The 21180-nt window shown below is 47.5% G+C and overlaps 1 protein-coding gene across 1 annotated transcript in view; it reads left to right on the forward strand.

The window, feature by feature from the left end:
* Positions 1 to 366: 366 nt before the first annotated feature.
* Positions 367 to 21180, forward strand: part of SLC41A1 (solute carrier family 41 member 1) — a 22044-nt gene continuing 1230 nt past the window's right edge. The window contains exons 1-9 of the mRNA XM_007953353.2: positions 367 to 741; positions 10885 to 10992; positions 12107 to 12178; positions 12818 to 12962; positions 14324 to 14470; positions 15255 to 15402; positions 16207 to 16286; positions 17537 to 17671; positions 17990 to 18138. Of these exons, the coding sequence (XP_007951544.1) occupies positions 367 to 741; positions 10885 to 10992; positions 12107 to 12178; positions 12818 to 12962; positions 14324 to 14470; positions 15255 to 15402; positions 16207 to 16286; positions 17537 to 17671; positions 17990 to 18138 (1359 nt within the window). The remainder of the gene's footprint in view (positions 742 to 10884; positions 10993 to 12106; positions 12179 to 12817; positions 12963 to 14323; positions 14471 to 15254; positions 15403 to 16206; positions 16287 to 17536; positions 17672 to 17989; positions 18139 to 21180) is intronic.

Consider the following 21180-nt stretch of genomic DNA (forward strand, 5'->3'; position numbering starts at 1 on the left):
CTTCTACTCTGGATGCCCCCTGCTCTGAGGAACCTGCTGCTGAGAACCAAAGAAGATAGGAGGCCAGATAACTTTTCCCTAAGTACAGTGCGGGCCGGCTGGAGTCAGGCATCTGCACCCCTAGTGTCTGGCCGCTGAGACTGGTGAGGAGTTTCTTGTTTCCTTCCAGGTTGTGGCTTCAGTGCTTGATGGGGCTGCCTATTGGTGGATCAGTTTTTGCAGTGCCTAGTAGGAGCAGAAAGCCGTGGGAAGAGGGCCCGCGGCGCCCAAGCCTGGGCTCACCCCAAGACTAAGTTCTTTCCCAAGTTAGAGAGGGAGAGAGAAAGCGAAAAAAAAGAGTGCCCCCTTCCCTCCTCCCTACCCGTCATGTCCTCCAAGCCGGAGCCGAAGGATGTCCACCAGCTCAACGGGACTGGCCCTACTGCCTCACCCTGCTCTGCAGATGGTCCCGAGCGAGAGCCCTTGGCTGGAACCTCGGAGTTCCTGGGGCCTGACGGGACTGGGGTAGAGGTGGTAGTGATTGAGTCTCGGGCTAACGCCAAGGGGGTTCGGGAGGAGGACGCCCTGCTGGAGAACGGGAGCCAGAGCAACGAAAGTGACGACGTCAGCACAGACCGTGGCCCCGCACCACCCTCCCCTCTCAAGGAGACCTCCTTTTCCATTGGGCTGCAAGTGCTGTTTCCCTTCCTCCTGGCAGGCTTTGGGACTGTGGCAGCCGGCATGGTGTTGGACATTGTGCAGGTAAGACCTGGGTTGGGCACCTCTTGACTGGGAGCCCAGGGCCACCTTTTCCTACTGGGAAATGATAACTCTTGGAGCTTTCTCTCCATTGTCAGAAGCAGCTGCTCCTTCCTAGAATACTGCTTGCCTTTGGATCATGTCCTTGGTTTCTTCTTGGTCTAGTTACTTTCTATAGAATCCTTGAGGAAGTTGATTAGCCTGGAGAGGTGTTCAGGGCAGTATTGCTTAACAGAAGCAGAATGGGTTCCAGAGCCCAGGCTTGGAAGAGGAGAGATGACAGAGGGTGCTTGCCTGCCCACCCACCTGGGCATTCCTCCTCTTTATGCCCTCTTTTGCCTTCACTTGGAGTTTCAAAGATACCCACAGTAACAAAGCTCAGTTTTAAATCTCCCCTCCATCCCCCTGCTGGGCAGGAATTTGCTCTGCTGCCAAGAGGGTCTCAAATGAAGTGGGAAGGCTCTTAAAGGCATTTTGTGTTGCTGATCTGGCTGTAACCTTGGCATGATATCCTTGGGGGTGGGGGTAGGCATGTTCTGTCCAATCCATGATTTGGGGGCTTAGTGTGACAAGATATGAAAGTGCTGATTATGTGACGTAAATGGGAACAAAATGTAACCAGACCTGAGCCTTTTCTCTCCTTTTTACTTTTCCCTATCGTTCATGAACCTACTCTGGGCAAAGAATTGGCAGGACTGGAAGCTAAGAAGCAGACACCATGCCATGTTAGTGTATTATGGGTTAGAACCTCCAGGTCCAGGAGATGGTTAGAGTCTTATATCTAGGTAAAAGTTGTTGAAGTGCTGTAAGGCACACTGAGCTTTCTGAAGGTGTGGGATTTATCAGACTTGATCAGTAGCGTGTATCAAATTCCTGCTGAGTGCTGGGCTCTGTCCTAGGTACTCAGAGAAATGAAAAGGCAGGAGGCAATCTGGCCTTTGCCCTTTGGGACTCTGCTTTGTGTCCCTAATGATGAAATCTCTCAGGAAGAGATGGAGCTCGACATATCTTCCCCTGTGTCAAGCTGATGCAGTGAGTCCTGTTGGCAAGTCTCACCATGCCTGTATCCCTGCAGGACTGAAGGTGGCTGGTGATAGGTGGTTCCTTCACCGGTGTCCACCTGGACCACTTTGACTTGGGCCTTCAGGAGAACTCTGCCTTTTGGTGGCTAATGAAGATAATGTTTATGCCAAAGTGCCTTATACTGCTTTCCTTCGTCCCTAAGCTGTTATCATGAGGATTTTTCCTGCATGGAGGTTAGGAAGCCAGCCAGGAGCTGGGAAGATGGGGTTTGGAATCCCTCCCCCAGTGACTGCCCTTCCTCCTAGGGCAGTGAAGGTGGGGAGGAGGGCGGTACTTGGAGGAGGAGAAATGGGACTGAGGTGACAGTTTCTCCACCTCTTCCATCCCTTTCCTGTGGTGTTGGTTCTCATTATTAAAATTTATGAGTTCTGATTTGGTGCCTACATAGGGGTACAGAACCAGGGTCCAATGGTGAACTTGGACAGAATTGTCTTATTTTCTGGCTAATGATCGCTTTGTTGTTTGTTGTTATGTGCCGTTGAGTCGGCCCCGACTCATAGCGACCCCTCCTTGGGTTTCCGAGGCAGTATCACTACGGAAGTAGGATTGCCCAACCTTCCTTCCAAGGAGTGGCTGGTGGGTTTGAACCACCAACCTTCTGGTTAGCAGTCAAGTGCTTTAGCCACTATGCTACCAGAGCTCCTTAATGATCGCAATGGGAAGCATTTGTTGGCCTCTTCTGTATGCCTATAAGGTGGGAATCATAATCATTTTGACTTTGTAGAAGGAAACCTCTCTGGCTTAGAGAGATTAGGTAACTTGTCCCTGGTCATCTGACTCCAGAACCCACACATTTAACCTTTGGGGCTTTTACCGTGGCCGTGGCTCACCAGTTGATTGAAGAAACTGAGATGAGCTGCTTTCTTGTCTTCCCCTGAAAAGCAGAGTAGACTGGAATCTGGAAGCTGTCTTCCAAACTAAGTAAGAACCAAAGTTCCTAAAGGAAAGGGGGCACAAAGACCCTGCCACACACACTCAGAAAATTGTAGAGTTGAAAAAGCCATCTGACTTTTGCCCCAAGGCCAACCCAAATCCATGAGACATTGAGAGACCTAAGGAGGGAATTCTCGAGCCTGTCTGCTGTGCCCAGCATTTGCCTTCTGCATGGCCCTTAGGTTCACCCCAAAGCTTGGGTTCAGTTAATGTGATGATAACAGCCAGTTTGTCTATGGCCCCCTTCCCCAGCCTGCCTGCTGCAATGATATTACGGATGCAGAAGGGCCAGGACATGGAACCACAGGGAGGTTCTTATTCCACATCCAGGGGAGCAAAAGAGGTGAATGACAATCTTGAACTCAAGAAAAGTAGGACAGTTTCTAAGGAGTCACATCTGTATTCCTATTCCACAGGTTAAAATGGCCTTCAGTGGAACAGAGTCAGGAGATGCCTAAGGTGTCCGCACTGTCTCAGAGCAACTGAGCAGAAGTCCATGTTGACTGTGGTTCAGATGTCTCCTTGTTCTCAGGGCCCCAGCTCTCCCCTACTATTGCAGAAGACCTATTTTTCTTTTCCTAGAAGGCCTATTTCTATCTCCTCTTATCTGCCCTCCTTTCCACTCAAAGTGGCATTAAGATAAGGGGCCAGTGTACTGGCCAAAAGTAAGAGAAGAATAATGGACTGCACTCCACTCCACCTTCCCCAGCGTGCCAGCAGCCAAAAGTGCCTGTTGCTTTGGGAAGAAAAGCAGGATTGGGCCAACTAGTGGAATTGGAAGTGAACTGGAAAAGGGGAGCCTCTTTGTGTCCTTCTGTCAGTTGTCCTAGGCTGCTGCAAAGCATCTAACTCCCTTTTTCTGCCAGCCTTTGTGAGGGATGGGAGTGGCGGGAGGTGGTGTGCAGACCTTCACCAAAATTCTCAGCTACATTAAGACAGATAGGACTCCTAAATCCTTATTTTAATTTAGGAACTGTGGTGGCACAGTGCTAACCAAAAGGTTGGTGATTCGAACTTACCAGCTGCTCCAGGGGAGAAAGATGAAGCAGTCTACTTCCATAAAGATTTACTGCCTAGGAAACCCTATGGAGCAGGTCTGCTCTTTTCTATAGGGTTACTATAGAAAACTGACTCTATGGCAGTGGGTTTGGGTTTTTTATCACTTGCAAAGGAGCCCATGAAAAGTAGACCACCCCCCACCCCTGCCAAAACAACAATATATACTCCTGGCTTTTCTCTTCTGCTGTGTGCACAGAAGAGTCTACAAAGGTGAAGATGGGCAGCACGTGGTGTAGGGGTGGGGGGTGGAAGGGAGCAGGCTGTGTCAGGGGAATGGGATTAAGAAGCATTCCTCTCACCAATGGTCTGCCCTGAGCAGGATGTTCAAATGTACATCTCTACCCCATTTGCTGTGAGGAATCCATTTACTTTTCTCACACATTGACAGTCTCATATATCCAAATGTTGCCCTGAGGCCTTTCTCCTTAGACATCTAGAAGAGGCCTAGATGAAAGGCCTAGACAGGTGAAGGCTAGGCTGACTCAAATCCAATCTGACCCCCAGTCCTCACCCTGAAAGGTGAGCTCTGGCCCAGCTTCCGAGATTCTCTGATGTCTGTCACTTAGAGCTTGTATCTAGAAATTTGAGTATTCTTGCTCTCTTTTTTTCCAAAATAAATTTTATTTTGTTGTTGTTTTTGAAGATGTACACAGCAACCAAACAAAACCAAGCATACTACCATCAAGTTGATTCTGACTCATAGCACCCCATAGGACAGAGTAGAGCGGCCCCCATCGGGTTTCCAAGCAGACTGCTTCATCGTTCTCCTGAAGAGCGGCTGATGGATTCAAACTCCCAACATTTTGGTTAGCAGATAAATGTTTTAACCACTACACTACCAGATTTCCTCTTTGGTCCCTGTAGATAGTTTTCAAAAGAGCACAATCCTCAAGGCAGACCTTTTTTCACTGTTGTTGTCGCCGTTGTTGTTGTTATGTGCCATTGAGTCAGACCTGGCTCATAGTGACCCCTCCTTGGGTTTCCAAGGTGGTATCACTATGGAAGTAGATTGCCCAATTTTCCTTCTGAGAAGTGGCTGGTGGGTTTGAACCGCCAGCCTTCTGGTTAGCAGTCAAGTGTCTTAGACACTACATTACCAGAGCTCCTAGTTAATCTAAATTATTGTTCAGTTTTAAGAAAACTTTAGGGGATATTTTGGTTTCTTGATATCTTGGTTTCTTTTTTTTTTTTTTTTTTTTAGGATTTGAGTGAAGATTTACAGAGTAAATTCACTTTTCATACAGCAGTTCACATATACTTTGTCTCATGTCATCGACCAAAATTTACAATGCAGCAGCTCCCCTCCCACTTCCTCCCCATAGTTACCTCCTCCCAGTGTCCATCCCTTCATACTCTTCGAGAGGCCCATTTTCTGCCAACCCTGTATATGATCTTGGATACACTCTCCATTTAGACATACATAATTGTTTAGCTTGTTCACCCATCTATCCGTCCCTATACCCATATTTGCTTTCATTAACAACTCAGTATTGTATTTACAAAGGGGTTCATATTTGTTGTTTGTACTGCCCATGTAACTCTCTCTGTCTTTCTCATCCTCAATGCTGCCATATTGGTCACTCACATTTGGTACATTGCCCTTCTCTTCACCCAAATCAATATTTATCTCTATCTATCTAACAGCATTCCCTCCCCTTCCCTCCCACCCCTGGTAACCAACAAAGAAAATGTCCTCCAATATATAAACATTTCCTTAACTTTTACAATAACGGACTAATACAATATTTGTCCTTTTGTGACTGACTTATTTCGCTCAGCATAATGTCCTCCAAGTTCATCCACGTTATGCGGTGTTCTGCAGATTCTACATTATTCTTTAGCGTTGCATAGTATTCCATTGTGTGAATGTACCAAAGTTTGGTTATCCATTCCTCAGTTGTTGGACATCTAGGTTGTTTCCAAATTTTGGCTATTGTAGATAGTGCTGCGATGAACATCGGCGTGCATATATCTGTTCTTGTTATGGCTCTCACTTCTTTAGGGTATATGCCTAGTAATGGGATGGCTGGGTCAAATGGTATTTGTATCTCCAACTTTTGAAGGAATCGCCATACTGCTTTCCACAATGGTTGTACCATTTTACAGTCCCACCAGCAGTGTATGAGAGTCCCAATCTCTCCACAACCTCGCCAGCATTTGTTATTTTCTGTCTTGTTGAACTTTGCTACTAGTGCTGGAGCAAGATGGTATCTCATTGTTGTTTTGATTTGCATCTCTCTAATAGCTAATGATCGTGAGCATTTCTTCATATGTTTGTTGGCCGCTTGAATATCCTCCTTGGTGAAGTGTCTGTTCATGTCTTCTGCCCATTTTTTAATTGGATTGTTTGTCTTTTTGTTATTGAGGTGTTGGAGTGTTCTATAAATTCTAGAGATAAGTCCCTTGTCAGATATGTTATTACCAAATATTTTTTCCCAATCTGTAGGTTCTCTTTTGACTCTTTTGGAGAAGTCTTTGGAAGCACATAAACATTTAATTTTTAGAAGGTCCCAATCATCTGGCTTCTCTTCTGCTGTTGGTGCATTTTGAATTATGCTTGGTAGTCTATTTATACCAAATATTAGGGCCCTTAAGTTTGAGCCTAAATTTTCCTTAAGAAACTGTATAGTTCTAGGTTTCACATTTAAGTCTTTGATCCATCTGGAGTTTGTTTTTGTGTGTGGTGTGAGGTACATATCTTGTTTCATTTTTCTGCAAATGGATCTCCAGTTTTGCCAGCACCATTTATTAAACAAACATTCTCTTCCCCACTTAATGGATTTGGGGCCTTTGTCAAAGATCAGCTGACTATAGGTTGATATCTTGGTTTCTTGATATCTTGATTCCATCTCTTCCAGCTAATGACTTTCTTCCCTGCTATTGCCTACCAGAGCACAAAAAGGCTCAGGCTGGAATACTTGAGGGCAGGTGGGGTGAGTGTATGTGTTGTGGGGGTTGGCTAGAGAAGGTGAGGGAAAGAAGAGCCAGGTTGGAAGGACAAGAGGTACCAGCAGGGTGACTGAGGTATGAGGCTTGGGTGACTGCTCTGAAGCAGGATTGTTTTTGAGTGTGGGGGAGTGGTCTCATCCCTCAGCTCCAGAATATCCATGGCTAACAAGCACCCTAAGGATAGAGGAAGAAGGGGGAGAGGAGCTGTGTTTCTGAGAAACAGTAATAATCAATGCCCTGCCACCCACACTAGGCAGCACTTCCTGGAACATGCCCCTTTCCATCCCCAGCAGAGCAGGAAGGCGTGGGTGGCAGCTTGGCTGACGGGTTTGACTGTAGGAGCAGGCATTCCCAGCCAGGACGAGCAGGGTGGACCTGAATTAGGCCAAAAGAGGAAGAAGAGGTACTGACTGTCTGCCCCTGTTGCACTGCCCACTCCTTGGCCTCAGGCCACCCAGCTTCCATCACCCACCTCCCAGCATCCCCCTCTTCCCAGAGTCTCGAGTTTGTGCACATATCTGCATGTGTGGGGAGGGTACATTGTGTATGCGTGTGCGTGCATGTGTGTGTGTGTATGTGTGTCAGAGGCTCCCCTCCTGTAGTACATTTTTTAGAAGGTCTTGTGGGTGAAAAAGTATGTAGGAATTGGCTGCTGTGGCCCAAGTGCCAACTCAGGGCTTTGGCTAGAATGAAGGTAGGTAATGTGAAGTTCCAGGCTGTATTCTGTGAGGGTTGTGAAGACTTTGAGGTAGAGCTGTTATTATGGCTGCTTCCTCTCCTTGCCTTTCTCGCCTGGCTTGTATGTCACTGATCTTATCGCTCCTAAAACTTTATACTGCCTAGGTCCTCATGTAGTTGAAAAGAGAGCTTGTGGGGAGGCTTAGGAGTGGTGGATGGATTTGGGGTGCTCGTAGTAGCAACCAGAGGAACATAGCTGGACTTTATACATTTTAAATAATAATAATAATAACATTAAATACAGGCAGTAGACACAGCAGCTGCAACAATGGGCTCAAGCATAGCAATGATAATGAGGATGGTGCAGAACTGAAGAGTGTTTCATTCTGTTGTACAGAGAGTCACTATGAGCCAGAACCAACTCAACAGCACCTAATAACAATGACAATATTCATTGCTAATAGTTGAGAAAATCTTTCTTGCCTGAGCTTGAAACATTTCCTTCAGGCTTTTTCATGCTGTCCATACATATACATCACATATACCTGCCTGGAGAACTATGCTTTCCACTGAGCTGACAGTTTGGAAATAGGAGAGGCAGATGGCTTGCAGTGAGAATGGGATGTGAGGCCCTGCTCTGAGAGGAGTTTAGAAAGTCCACTGTCAGCTACCTTCATGGGGGAGGGGAGGGGTGTGCATCCCCTCTCTGGGTCTGCAGGTCAGGTTTGGGGGACGAAGGAGAGTGACTGCAAGGAGCTGGAGCCCCAGAGCTATGCATCAGCCACAGCCAAGGGTAACAGCCCCAATCCCTCCAGAGTAGATGGGGTGATTTCTGCATCCTTGCCTCATGGGGGCTGTCTTCCCTCTGGGGGCCTATGGACAAAAAAGAATTCATACTCCTCAAACATTTGGAAGAGTCTGGTTCTTCCTGTGAGTGCCGTGAATGGTTAGCAACTGTTACTGGGGTAGAGATGAGGATGTGAGGGTCTCTCTCCCTCCTTAGTCTCCAGCAAGGGGCTTCCATAAGGAAAGTCCTAAGCCCTCCTGTGAGGGACCAAGCCAGGAGCTCAGGGATGGGTGTTATACTCTAGCCCCAGTGAAAGGAGCCCTTCCTCAGTCCTGTTAGGGGCTTCCACTCTCCCAACAAAGAGAAATCTAAGAAACGAGGAAGCCTTGCCTTACAGCTTGAGTTCTTGGGTAGCGCAAATGGTTAACATGCACAGCTGCACCCAGAGGTGCACTGGAAGAAAGACCTGGCAGTCTACTTCCAAAAACTCAGTCATTGAAAATCCTATGGCACACAGTTCTACTCTGACTTACATGTAGTCACTCTGAGTCAATTCTAATTCAGTGGCAATGGATGTGCCTTGTAGCTTACTGCTATCCCTCAGTGTCCAGCCACCCCTGGTCCCTAGTACTGACCCCAGCCCCCTCCAATATCCTTGCTCATCTTTAACTGTAGTGTGAGTGCTAAAATGGCCTTTAGAGACTGTCTGAACTGGCCCCTGAATTGCCCATTTTACAGTCAGGAAATTCAGGCACCTGTCACTGGCCTGTTTCCCCCAGCTGGTATATGTAGGGAGGCACATTGGGGAGTAGTATGAGGCCCCTCACTGTGGTCTCTAGTAGGAGACTCAGGTCTCTCAGTCCAGTGAGTGCCCTTGCCCTTGTCCAGCGCTTGCTCATGACAGCATCTTGCCTCCTAGACCATCGTTCCCTGAGCAACATTCCTATATCCATTCAGCTGTCACCCCTTCCTCCCATTTCTTAAAGCAAATAAAAGAAATTTAATGCTGCCCCATCAGGGGCAGGAGTGAGGTGCAATGCCAGCCACTTTTTTTGCAAATCTTCAGTTTCATTTTCACTTGAAGTAAATTTCTAAATAGCCAGTCCTGGTTCCTAGAGTTTTCCCTGTTTTCATTAACGGGTATATCACTTTCTGAACCTGTTTTCTCTTTTAGAAAAAGGGAATAAAAGTGGCCCCTAGCTTACAGAGTTGTTGAAAAGATTAAAAGAGAAAATACACATAAAGCATTTAGCTTAGCACATTTACCAGTTGCTGTCAATTGACTCGTGGCAACCCCATGTGTGTCAGAGTAGAACTGTGCTCCATGGAGATTTCAGTGGCTGATTTTTCAGATTGCCAGACCTTTCTTCCAAGGCCTGAGCATTTTGGTTAGCAGCCAAGCATGTTGGCCATTTATACCACCCAGGGACTCCAGCCTAGCACATACTCCTCAAAAAAAATCCCATTGTCTTTGAGTCAATTCCTACTCATAGCAACCCTATAGGACAGAGTATAACTGCCCCATAGGGTTTCCAAGGCTGTAAATCTTTAGAAGCAGACTGCCTCATCTTTCTCCCACAGAGCAGCTGGTAGGTTTGAACTGCTGACCTTCTGGTTAGCAGCTGAATGCTTTAACCACTGCACCCTAGAGTCTCCTGACAAAACGAAACAAAACCCACCACCATCGAGTTGATTCCAACTCATAACAACCCTTTGGACAGAGTAGAACTGCCGCATAGGGTTTTCAAGGCTGTAAATTTTCACGGAAGCAGACTGCCTCATCATCCACCCACAGAGCAGCTGGTTGGTTAAAACCACCAACCTTTTGGTTGGTAGCTGAATGCCTTAACCATAGCTCCTTTGCCTAGCACGTAGTCAGTACTTAATAGATGCTAGCTGAAAAAGCAGGTAGGAGAGCCAGGCTCGATTGTCTTAGGACTAGAACCCACGTCTTCTGATTCCCAGTCCAATGCTCATTCCATAGGGACACACTTGCTTCTCCTAGCTGAAATTGGGGAAGACAGTGGGATGGGTGCAGAGAGGGAATACAAAGCCCCTTACACCCAGCCTTCAGACATTTGGGGGCCACAGTTGTAACTCAGAGCCTGTTCAGATGGAGAGCAGCTATGGACGAGGGCCAACGCCCTTGGAGATGGAAACCAAACAATCTAATCTCCTCAGCCCCAGCCTCAACCCCGTGGAGCCCAGCTCTCAACAGCTGAGACAACACCACCCAAGGCTGAGGCTACAGTGAAACTGGACTAAAGGCACAAGGGGTCGGGGCTTGCTATTTGAGGGGGGATCACAGTGGAGTTGTGGTGTGTGAGCCAGCCTGGAGGTGCTCGGCTGAGCAGCTTTTCAGCACCTTTGCCCTTGGTGCCAGGGAAGCAGGCAGAGGAAGTAGAGCTGGACTTGGAGTCTCCTGACTGAAAGAGACTCCGTTTGCCTCCTCTGTTTTGGGTGGCAGGAAAGGGGTCTGTGTTGTTGGGAGTACTTTGTGCTTGGTTTGCTTCCAGGGTTCTTGAAAAAAGGCAATCAATGTACCTGCTCCCGCTGATCCCATTTCCTCCCCAAGCCCCTGATCCCAGACTGTCTTTTTAACCTCAGTGCAGCCTTTCTGGGCACTGAAATTCCTGGGTTCTGTTTTCACCTTGTAGCACTGGGAAGTCTTCCAGAAGGTGACAGAGGTCTTCATCCTGGTGCCTGCACTGCTGGGGCTCAAGGGGAACCTAGAAATGACCCTGGCATCCAGGCTTTCCACCGCAGTGAGTGCCTTGGCTAGGGGAAGGGGCCCAGAGAGGACCCTGGGTGGAACAGAGCCAAACTTAGGGACAGCTACAGGCCTTTCATGACTGCACAGGCCTGGAGTATGGCACTGGGATGGGAAAGGAGGGGCTAACTGGGCAGGTGTAGGGAGATCCCAGGCTGGGTGTCCTGCTCCTGAACAGGGCCTCCCCACCCAAAGTGGTTCCCAGACTTGGTTTTTGGATGTCTCAGCCATCCCTGGACTCCTGCCCCACCCCCTGCCTCACAACCCACCTCGTGACTGTTTGTGCAGCTTTGACAGGCAGGCACCATGCTGGCCCCTCCACCCGCACAGATGGGGGCCTCCTCTGATCTCCAGCCCCACTCTGCAGCTGGGCAGGAGCAGAGCCAGGCCCTCCCAGCCTCCCTCCCATCCCAGTCTCCTTCCTCCAAGACAGCATGCTCTTCTTCTGGGCAGTAGACAGGGAGGAGCTGCTCAACAATTCATCACTCCTCTCTCCCACCACCACTTAGATCAGCCTTGATGGTTCAGAGACTGAACCAGATACAGGGCCATGGGGTGGGAGATGAGGGTGGTGAAACTCAAGAGGCCAGGGGAGCCAGGTGTAAGGCATGTCCTTGCATGGCCAAGAGTCTGGAGAAGGCGGCAGAGAGAAGTGTCAACCAGGCTACCCTACTCCAACTTGTCCCTACCCGTGGCCCGTGCCGCCTCTCTCCCCCAAACACTCCTCCAGCTTCAGTCCTGTGCCATCAGCTGACCTTTCTTTCCCTAGGATATTGAACTGGCTTCAGAGCCATTCCGACCCCTGTGGGAATGGACTACCCAGATAAGCAGAGCAGAGGAGAATCTGCTTTTGCTCCGCAGGTGTCCTGAGGGGAGGAGAGAAGAAAAGCCTTCCTTGGGGGCCCCCTCCCTACCCTCAGCTACAGGAATTAAACACTGTTTAGCTCCTTCCCTCTTACCCAGTTTTCCTAGTCCTGCTTCCATTTCCCTGGTCATGTCCAAGTCCTGAGCCATGTGCACTACCTCCTGACCCAGGCAGAGGCCTGATGGTAGAGCTGCAGGCCCTGCCCAGCCTGGAGCCTCAGACCTCTACCTCCTCCCTCTCCCAGGCCAACATTGGGCACATGGACACACCCAAGGAGCTCTGGCGGATGATCACAGGGAACATGGCACTCATCCAGGTGAGAGCAGGGGCCTGAGAGAGTGGGCTGAGTTCCTCTTCATCAGGAATCTCTGAAAGGTTCAGGTCTGCCCAGCTGGCTTCTGGGTAAAGCTCCAACATCCTGCTGAGCTGGCTTCTCCCACAGTAACTCTAGGAGGTAACAAGTTACCCAAGGAAAACAGCCAGTGTGGGAAAGGCCCCAGTATCTCCCATGTCACTGCTCTGCTCCGGGTGGTGAGGATGGTTGGAGTCCTCACTGATCTTGGCTATAGGAGCAGATTCAGGAGTACTGAATTGTCCTCTGCCACTGTTGTCACACCTCCCCAAGAGGCCACAAGAATTCCAGACTGGGAATCTTCCCCCTTGAGTCCCACATCTTGACTCTGAGCTAAAGTCTCTTGCTCTGTTGAGCATCAGCCCAATCCCCAGAGGAACATTCATTCAGCCAGTAACATGTACTGGGCTCCTGCAATGTGCACTGCCCCATACTAGTGTCTGGTGAGAAACTAAATAAATAAAGACATTATTCCAGCCTTTGAGGACTAAACAGTCCAGCCCTGCCTGCCTCCTGGGGCTGGGAGAGGGGATGGGCAGGAAGAGGTCTGGCTAAGTGCTCAGTGACCTCAGCTAAGAAACTCTCTGCTCTGGCTCTCCTCAGGTGCAGGCCACAGTGGTGGGCTTCCTGGCGTCCATCGCAGCTGTCGTCTTTGGCTGGATCCCTGATGGCCACTTCAGTATTCCTCATGCCTTCCTACTCTGTGCGAGTAGTGTGGCCACAGCCTTCATTGCCTCCTTGGTACTGGGTAAGGAAGGGAAAAGTTGGGCAGGTGGGGAAGAAGGAAGGGGTGTTGACTAAGCAAGGTGCCTTTTTGCTCCTTTTTTTTTTTCATGGTAAAAGCATATATAACAAAACATATACTATTTCAGCAATTTCTCCATGTACAATTCAGTGACATCGAGTACATGCTTCAAGTTGTGCAAACATTTTCTTCTTTTTTTTTTAATTGTGATTTGGGTGAAAGTTTATAGAGCAATTTCGTTTTCCATACAGCACTTCATACACATTTTGTTTCATGACATTGACTGCAATCCCCATAATGTAATAGCTTTCTTCCCTGTAGTTACCTTTTCCCTGTGTCCTTTCCTGTGCATTTCTGCCCTCTGAGCTATCTCCCTGTGCAAATATTGCCTTTCTGATCTCCCAAGATTGGTTCTTCTAAGGAGTGTACCTACTTGATGTAAATGTTCACCTTATATGCTTGTCTCTTGTTTGGCTGGAAGTCATAGGAATGAGTTCAATTTCAGGCCCGAAGGGTGTCTAGGGGCCATAGTCTTGGGGGTTTCACCAGTCTCTATCAGACAAGTAAGCCTAGTCTTTCTTAGGATTTTGAGCTTTGTGTGCAACCATTTTTACCATCCTTTTCCAAATCATTCTACCACCTTTAACATAAATTTAATGCCCACTCAAAACTTCCCACTCTCCCACTCCTTCCCACCCCTGGTAACCACAAATCATCTATGGTTTTTATATATCTGCTTTGCAATTGACTTAATTTCACTCAGCTTGGTGTTTTCTAGGTTCATCCATATTGTAGCATGTATCAGGACTTACTTCTTTCTGGTTAAGTAGTATTCTACTGTGTGTAGATACCACATTTTGTCCATCCATTCGTCCGTTGATGGACGTTTCGGTCATTTCCTTGTTTCCACCTTCTGGCTATTGTGAAAAGTGCTGCAATGAACATTGGTGAATATGTTTGTGTTGTTGTATTCCTGCCTTCACTTCTGGGTATATAGTTTCAATTGGGATTACTGGGTCATATGGTGATTCTGTTCTCAACTTTTTGAGGAAGTGCCAAAGTCTTTTCCACAGGGCTATTCCATCTTACATTCCTAGTAGCAGCAGATGAAACTTCCAGTTGCTCCACAACCTCACCAACACCTGTTGTTTTCTGTTTTTTTGATCCTTGCCATTCTAATAGAGATGAAATGGTGTCTCACTGCAGGCCACCATGGTTCTGGTTTGCTTCTCTTTAATGGCTCATGCGTTAAGCATCTTTTCATATACTTATTGGCCATAGTTTCAACATAATTGGCCATTGTGTTTATTGATACCCTCTTTTCTTTTCTTACCTAACCTGGTCCCCCTCTCCTTCATCATCAGGTATGATCATGATTGGGGTCATCATTGGCTCTCGCAAGATTGGGATCAACCCAGACAATGTGGCCACACCCATTGCTGCCAGCCTGGGCGACCTCATCACCTTGGCCTTACTCTCAGGCATCAGCTGGGGACTCTACCTGAAACTAGGTGAGGCTGAAGCCTTGAGGGTGTGGCCAGGGTGGATCCTTAGGTGGAATTAAGAGGTGGTAGTGGTCTTGCAAATGTGCAAGGATTGCTACTATGTTCTCTGTTCTTAATCATTCGGTTTGAACACAGTTTGTAACAGCTCCAGATCTTAGACAGATGAGGCTCAAATTCGTGCATGCAGCAGGGGCAGGTTTGGGGGAGATATATAGGACTATATTCTGAAGTATATAGTTCTGCCTAGTCCTTTAGTTTTTGCTGTTCTTGAAGGAGTGAGGTAGAAAGAGTGAAGGAAAGGAACTGAAGGCTGGAATCTGCTTGCAAAGTGAAGAAGGGGATGGAGGATAGTGATTTCTGGTATCAAAATCAAGAGGTCTAGAGTCTGATCTCTGCCCCTGTAGTTCAGTGCCTGTGCAGCTGTCTACCTTTAGTTTTCTCATCTATAAAATGGAAAGGCTGGCCCAACCCACCTGCTGAGTAAGATCAAATAAAGTGATATATCTCAAAACTCAACTGCTGTTGAGTCAGATGTGACTCATAACGACTCCTCCTTGGGTTTCCGAGGCAGTATCATCACCATGGAAGTAGATTGCCCAACCTTCCTTCAGAGGAGTGGCTGGTGGGTTTGAACCACCAGCCTACTGGTTAGCTGTCAAAAGCCTTAGGCACTACGCCACTGTGGTAGTGATATTGACCTGTGGGGACACGTGTGGGCTGAGCAAGCCAGAGGGAGGCTGGGAGCAAGGAGTACAGAGCTCACCTCACCTCTGACCCTTGCCTCTCTCAGAGGGCTGGCGATACATCTACCCCCTGGTGTGTGCCTTCTTCGTGGCCCTGCTGCCTGTCTGGGTGGTGCTGGCCCGGCGGAGCCCAGCCACGAGGGAGGTGTTGTACTCAGGCTGGGAGCCTGTCATCATCGCCATGGCCATCAGCAGGTAGGCTCTGGATGCATACTCCCAGCCCACCATATCTCACCACAGACTCCCCTTTAAGCCTCAAAGAGGTATGGCTCTGACCCTAGACATGCCTTCAATTACATGTCCTTCTGTTGCAAGTGACAGAAATCACCAGAGATGAGTTTGATTAAAAAATAAAACAGCATACTGGCTTATGGAACTAAAAAGGCACAGCTGGGTTCCAGAGCTCAAACAGTATCCTCAGGGCCCCAGTACTCTCCATCTCACAGCTCTGTGCATAGTCTGCAGGCAGTTCCAGGTTTATAATTTTCTTACTCCAATGGAGAGACAGATTCTTTCCCCCAGCAGTCCACTAAGTCCCAGAGTAGTTTCATTGGCTATGGTTGGATCTATAGCTGTTCCTAAAGTAATCACTATGGCCTTGGGGATGCAATACTTTGGTTGGGTGGGCCAAGGACCTAACCATTATTGAAGTAGTGTCCCTAAACCATAGTTACTGATTTTGAGAAAGGTGGTTCCCTAAGAACCTGTCACCAGAAGAGGAAATAAATGCTGAGCAGGCAAAACAACAGGGGTCCTCAGAGGCAGGTAGCCCCTCAGCATTGGGTACAACTTGGGGGATGGGTACAGGAGAAGTCTGCCTTAAGTGGTACCACCAGACTCTGGAGACACTGACAAGTCAGAATGTTAGAACCAGCTGCTGGATTCCTGGAACCTACCTTTGCCCACTTCCTCCCTAAGGCCAAGTGGGCCTATGCCCCTCATCCCAGAGACCAGGGTAGAACCTTTTAATGTTGTCACTTTGTCTTTGTGTCTGTGTAGTGTGGGAGGCCTCATCTTGGATAAGACTGTCTCAGACCCCAACTTTGCAGGAATGGCTGTCTTCACACCTGTGATTAATGGTGAGATCTTGGCCTCAGCTGCCAGAGGGGAAGCAGAGAAGCAGGAGAAGGCGATTTAGAGGGTTGTTTCCTGTATCTGGAGTCCCTGGGTGGTGCAAATGGTTAGCATGCTCATCTGACTAACCAAAAGGCTGGAAGTTCAAACCCATCCAGAGGCACCTCAGAAGAAAGGCCTAGAGGTCTACTTCCGAAAAATCAGCTATTGAAAGCCCTATGGAGCACAGGTCTTCTCTGACGCATGTGAGGTCGCCATGAGTCAGAGACAACTCAGTGGCCACTGGTTTTAATTGGATTTTCTGTATCATTCCAACAGGCAAGGGAATCCAGCACAGATAGCTCAAGGCTATAATGAAGGGATGGTTCACAGAGGTGGGAGCAGGATTAAAGGACCAACAAGAGATATTGAGGGAAGGAAAAAGAGAGAGAGATGCTAAGACACCCAGAGACTAGCAACAATGGGAAGCCTCTAGCCCTGAGGAGTTAAGGGGAAGAAATAGTGTTATGGGAGCCCTGTGAGAGTCCATCCATTGTCCCAACAAGGATAAGCCACTGCCAAAAAGCAGGAAGAGACCAAGAACAACATACCTGACCTCTCTCTCCTTCTACCTGTGATCTCCTGCTGGTCCATCCCATTGAACAAATCCAATTGGAAACAGCCAACAAGGGAGCCTGCAGAACACAGCCCCTCAGGGCTCTGAGCATTAGGTGATGGCTCAGAGCAGAGGATAGGTGGCAGGGTGAGAGGGAAAACTGAGTAACCAGCACACTTCTTGGGAGAGGTGCCAGAGGCATGACATACCAGCATTCAGAACTCAGGCCCAGTATAAGTTGGTTACTAGAATGAACACATGAACACTAGATGCTTAGGTTTGCTCAGAGCACTGGAAGAAAGGGGCAGGGGAGGAGGGTCTCCTTCCTTGACTGTATATAAAGGCAGATGCACTCACTGTACTGGTGGAGAAGTCAGGTTAGCTGAGTCTGTAGATCTACCTGTGCCTTTTCTCTCACAGCCATGCCAAGAGTTATGGAACTGTACATATCCATAGAGGGGAGGATGGGAAGAGCCTGGAAGACTTCATGGAAGAGGGGGATGTCTTTGTCTTCCTTCTTAGTGTCTCACTGAGGACTGGTGAGTGGGCAATGCCCACATAGACACTAAATGAAGGCAGGACAATGCATCTACTGATAAGAGACTAGAAACGAGGTTCATTTCCTCTCCCATGTGTCTAAGCCCTTATGTGTCTCTGCAGGTGTTGGGGGCAATCTGGTGGCTGTCCAGGCCAGCCGAATCTCCACTTTCTTACACATGAATGGGATGCCAGGGGAAAACTCCGAACAAGCTCCTCGCCGCTGCCCCAGTCCTTGTACCACCTTCTTCAGCCCTGGTAATGATAGATTCTCAGACTCTTGGGTCAATTCCATGCCTGGAGGGAGGGGGCCAAGAATCAATGAAGTGTGCTTAAGAAATATCTGAGGTCTGGGTATACAAGTTCTCTTTCTCTTGCTGGGCTGTACCAGCTGCTCTAGAGGGCCATCCGTTCCTGAGATACCCTTGGGGCTGGGGGTCATGAGATGGAGATGCAGAGACAGTTAGCTATCTGCTGCCCTGGAGTAGGGTGTGGTCCCTCCTGACTTTGGAAGGCCTTCTGGGTCTAGGACGTCCGCACTTCATCCTCCTTACACCCTCTCTCCCCTGGACCCAGATGTGAATTCTCGCTCGGCCCGGGTCCTCTTCCTCCTCGTGGTTCCAGGACACCTGGTATTCCTCTACACTATCAGCTGTATGCAGGGCGGGCACACCACCCTCACACTCATCTTCATTGTCTTCTACATGACAGCTGCACTGCTCCAGGTATGGACTGGCAGGGGCATGGGGAGGAGTCAAGGCAGCCCCTGCAGTGATAGGAGCTAAGAGGCTCAACCTCAGGCCATCATGCATTCTATCCCCTCTTTCTCTGTGTCTTAGCTGCTAATAAACTGGACAATGGCTTAGGAAAATGGGCTGTAGTGCCGGCACAGTCACTAATATCCTGTGTGACTTTGGCTCAGTTGCTTCACTTCTGAGCCTCAGTGACACATTTATAAATTGAAAAGAATGGACCAGAATTAGTGATTTTCAAGCAGTGCCCTAAGGAGCTGTTGCTTGTGGAGTTTTGCACAGGAGGGCTCTGGGTGTCACCTCATCTGACCACAGAGCTCACTTGGCTCTATTTTGCATGCTAGGCTGCTTCTGGAGACTATTTGAATAAAGTGTTCCACATCTTGAAAAAATGTTAAAACATTAACATTACAGATTATCTGTAAGATCCTGTCCAGTTTTGCCATGCTATAATTCTGTGAAACATTCTTCCCTTGTTGTATTATTATGTCTTTTTAACTTTTTATTTTGAAATTATTATAGAGTCACAGGAAGTTGCAGGAAAATATATATATATATATATATATATATAGTAGGACAGAAGGACACAGGGAAGAGGTAACTATAGGGAGGAAGTGGGAAGAGAGCTGTTACATTGTGTGGCTTGCAGCCAATGTCATGAAACAAAATGTTACAAACTGCTGTATGGAAAATGAATTTGCTCTGTAAACTTTCACCCAAATCACAATAAAAAAGATAAAAAATATATATATGTATACAAGAAAGTCCCATATACTTTTCACCCAGTTTCCCTCAATGATAACATCTTGCATAACTGTAGATTGATATTCTTATATTACACTGGCATGGATACAATCCACAGAACTTACTCAGATTTCTCTCATTTTACATGCACCATTGTGTGTGTGTGGGTGTGTGTGTGTTTCTATGCAATTTTGTGACAAGTGTGGATTCCTTGTGGAATCCACCACAAGCAGGATACAGAATGATTCCATCACTACACAACTCCCTTTATAGCCACACCTCCCTTCATTATTAAAAGTTAAATGTTTATATAGGTTGTTTATATTTTATATTTGTGTTTTGCATAGGTAACAACAGTTGCATAGTGTTTACAGTATACGCAGTGAAAAGAGTAATAGTGCATATGGTGAAAAGTCTTCCTTTCTGCTGTCTTCCCAACCATCCAGGTCTCTTCCTCATAGCGCATTGGTGTGGTCAATTTCTTGTGTTTCCTTCAAGCTTATTCTATAGTTATACAAGCAGATATATATTTTTTTCTTATTTTCCTCCTTTTTTTTTTACATACTATACACACATGTATACTCTGCTTTTTTCATTTAATAGTTTATCTTAGAAACCATTCCATCTCAATCTGTAAAGAAAAGAGCACCCTCATTTTTAATGGCTACATTCTATTCTGTTATGTAGAGCTATCATAATTTTATTTAACCAGATCCCTCTGAGAAACACTATTCCCTCCTCACCCCACTCCAACCCCAGCTTTAGAAAAGTTTTATGTTAAACATCTTGGGAAGGGCAGAGCTGAGAATCCAGCTGATGCTGGTTCCTTACAGCAATTTCCCTTACAAATGGGGCACCTGGTGGGGTGGGGATGGGAAGGGGGTCCTGAAGGTGTGTGGCTGGAGGTTTTCAGCCCATCCCTGGGCCTGGGTTGGGAAGCAGAAAGCTTGGCTCCATTACCTATTATGAGCACCGTGGAGGAGACGCTTCCCTCTACCCTCTTCTCTGGTCCTGTGAGGGGCCCAAGCATGGTGCTTGATCCCCCCCATTAAAGTCCTTCCTGATCCCTTTGCAGCCTCCTCCCAGCCATGTGTCCAAAGGCCTACTCAGGAGGCCGGAATGTAGGAACAGCTGCTGTCATTCCCTTCCTGGGGCACGTCCCAAAGGCCTCCTGACCATACTCTTTATTTGGGACTATTCTGCAGCTGCTGGAAAGGGTGTGAAGTTATGGGGGGCTGGCCCTCACCCAGGGCCAAGGCCATGGAAGTACAAGGCAGCTTTGTGCAGAGCAAGGAGGAATGTGAAAGGGTGTTGGAACTGAAACCTGGCTTCCTTAGAGAGACACACAAGAGCAACCAAGTTGGCCTAAAACTAGGTGTCACTTCTGGCTTCTGGGTCTCACTGGGGGGCCTGGTTCCTGCATCTGGGCTCCATAGGACAGAATTTTTATACCACAGTATTTGCAAAGTTCAGTTAAGAGTAAAACTTCCCAAATGACTGTGTTGGAGCATAACCATTAGAAACCATTTCATCTCACACAGATACAGACATTTACACACTGCTGTCCAGTCGGATCTGACTCACAGTGACCCCTCCTTGAGTTTCTGAGGTGGTAACACTACAGAAGTAGATTGCCCAATCTTCCTTCTGAGGAGTGGCTGGTGGGTTTGAACCTCCAGGCTTCTGGTTAGCAGTCAAATGCCTTAGGCACTAGCTACCAGAGCTCCTGATACAGTCATTTAGGAATCCAATATCAAACATTGTACAGAGTATGTAGAGTGCAGACATGCACAGTATTCAAGATCAAGTATGTCTTGATTTAAAAGTGCATGTGAATCATGTAATGCAGGTTCTAATTCAGTTATCAAGCAGGACCTAAGATTCTGCATTTCTAATAAGCACCCAGCTTTTTGTTGATGTTATGGGTCTTCCAACCACTAGCAAGATTCTAATCTATTTCATTCATTTATTAATTACTATGTAAGGAAAGCAAGGACACAGATAAAGCAGAGAATCCAAAAAATATTTTAATTGGTATGCATTGTCTGCTTTGTGTGTAGCTGACATATTTGTAATTTTATTTTGCTAGAACTGATGTTAATATAAGGACCCCTAGTGACACAGTCATTAAGTGCCCAGCTGCTAACCAAGAAATCAGCAGTTCGAACCTACTAGCTGCCGTGTGGGAGCTCTGGTAGCATAGTGGCTAAGACACTTGCCTGCTAACCAGACGGCTGGCGGTTCAAACCCACCAGCCACTCCTCGGAAGGA

Source organism: Orycteropus afer, unplaced genomic scaffold (assembly GCF_000298275.1).
Source record: "Orycteropus afer afer isolate SDZICR_OR568_19922 unplaced genomic scaffold, OryAfe1.0 scaffold00013, whole genome shotgun sequence".
In the NCBI taxonomy this organism is placed as follows: Eukaryota; Metazoa; Chordata; class Mammalia; order Tubulidentata; family Orycteropodidae; genus Orycteropus; species Orycteropus afer.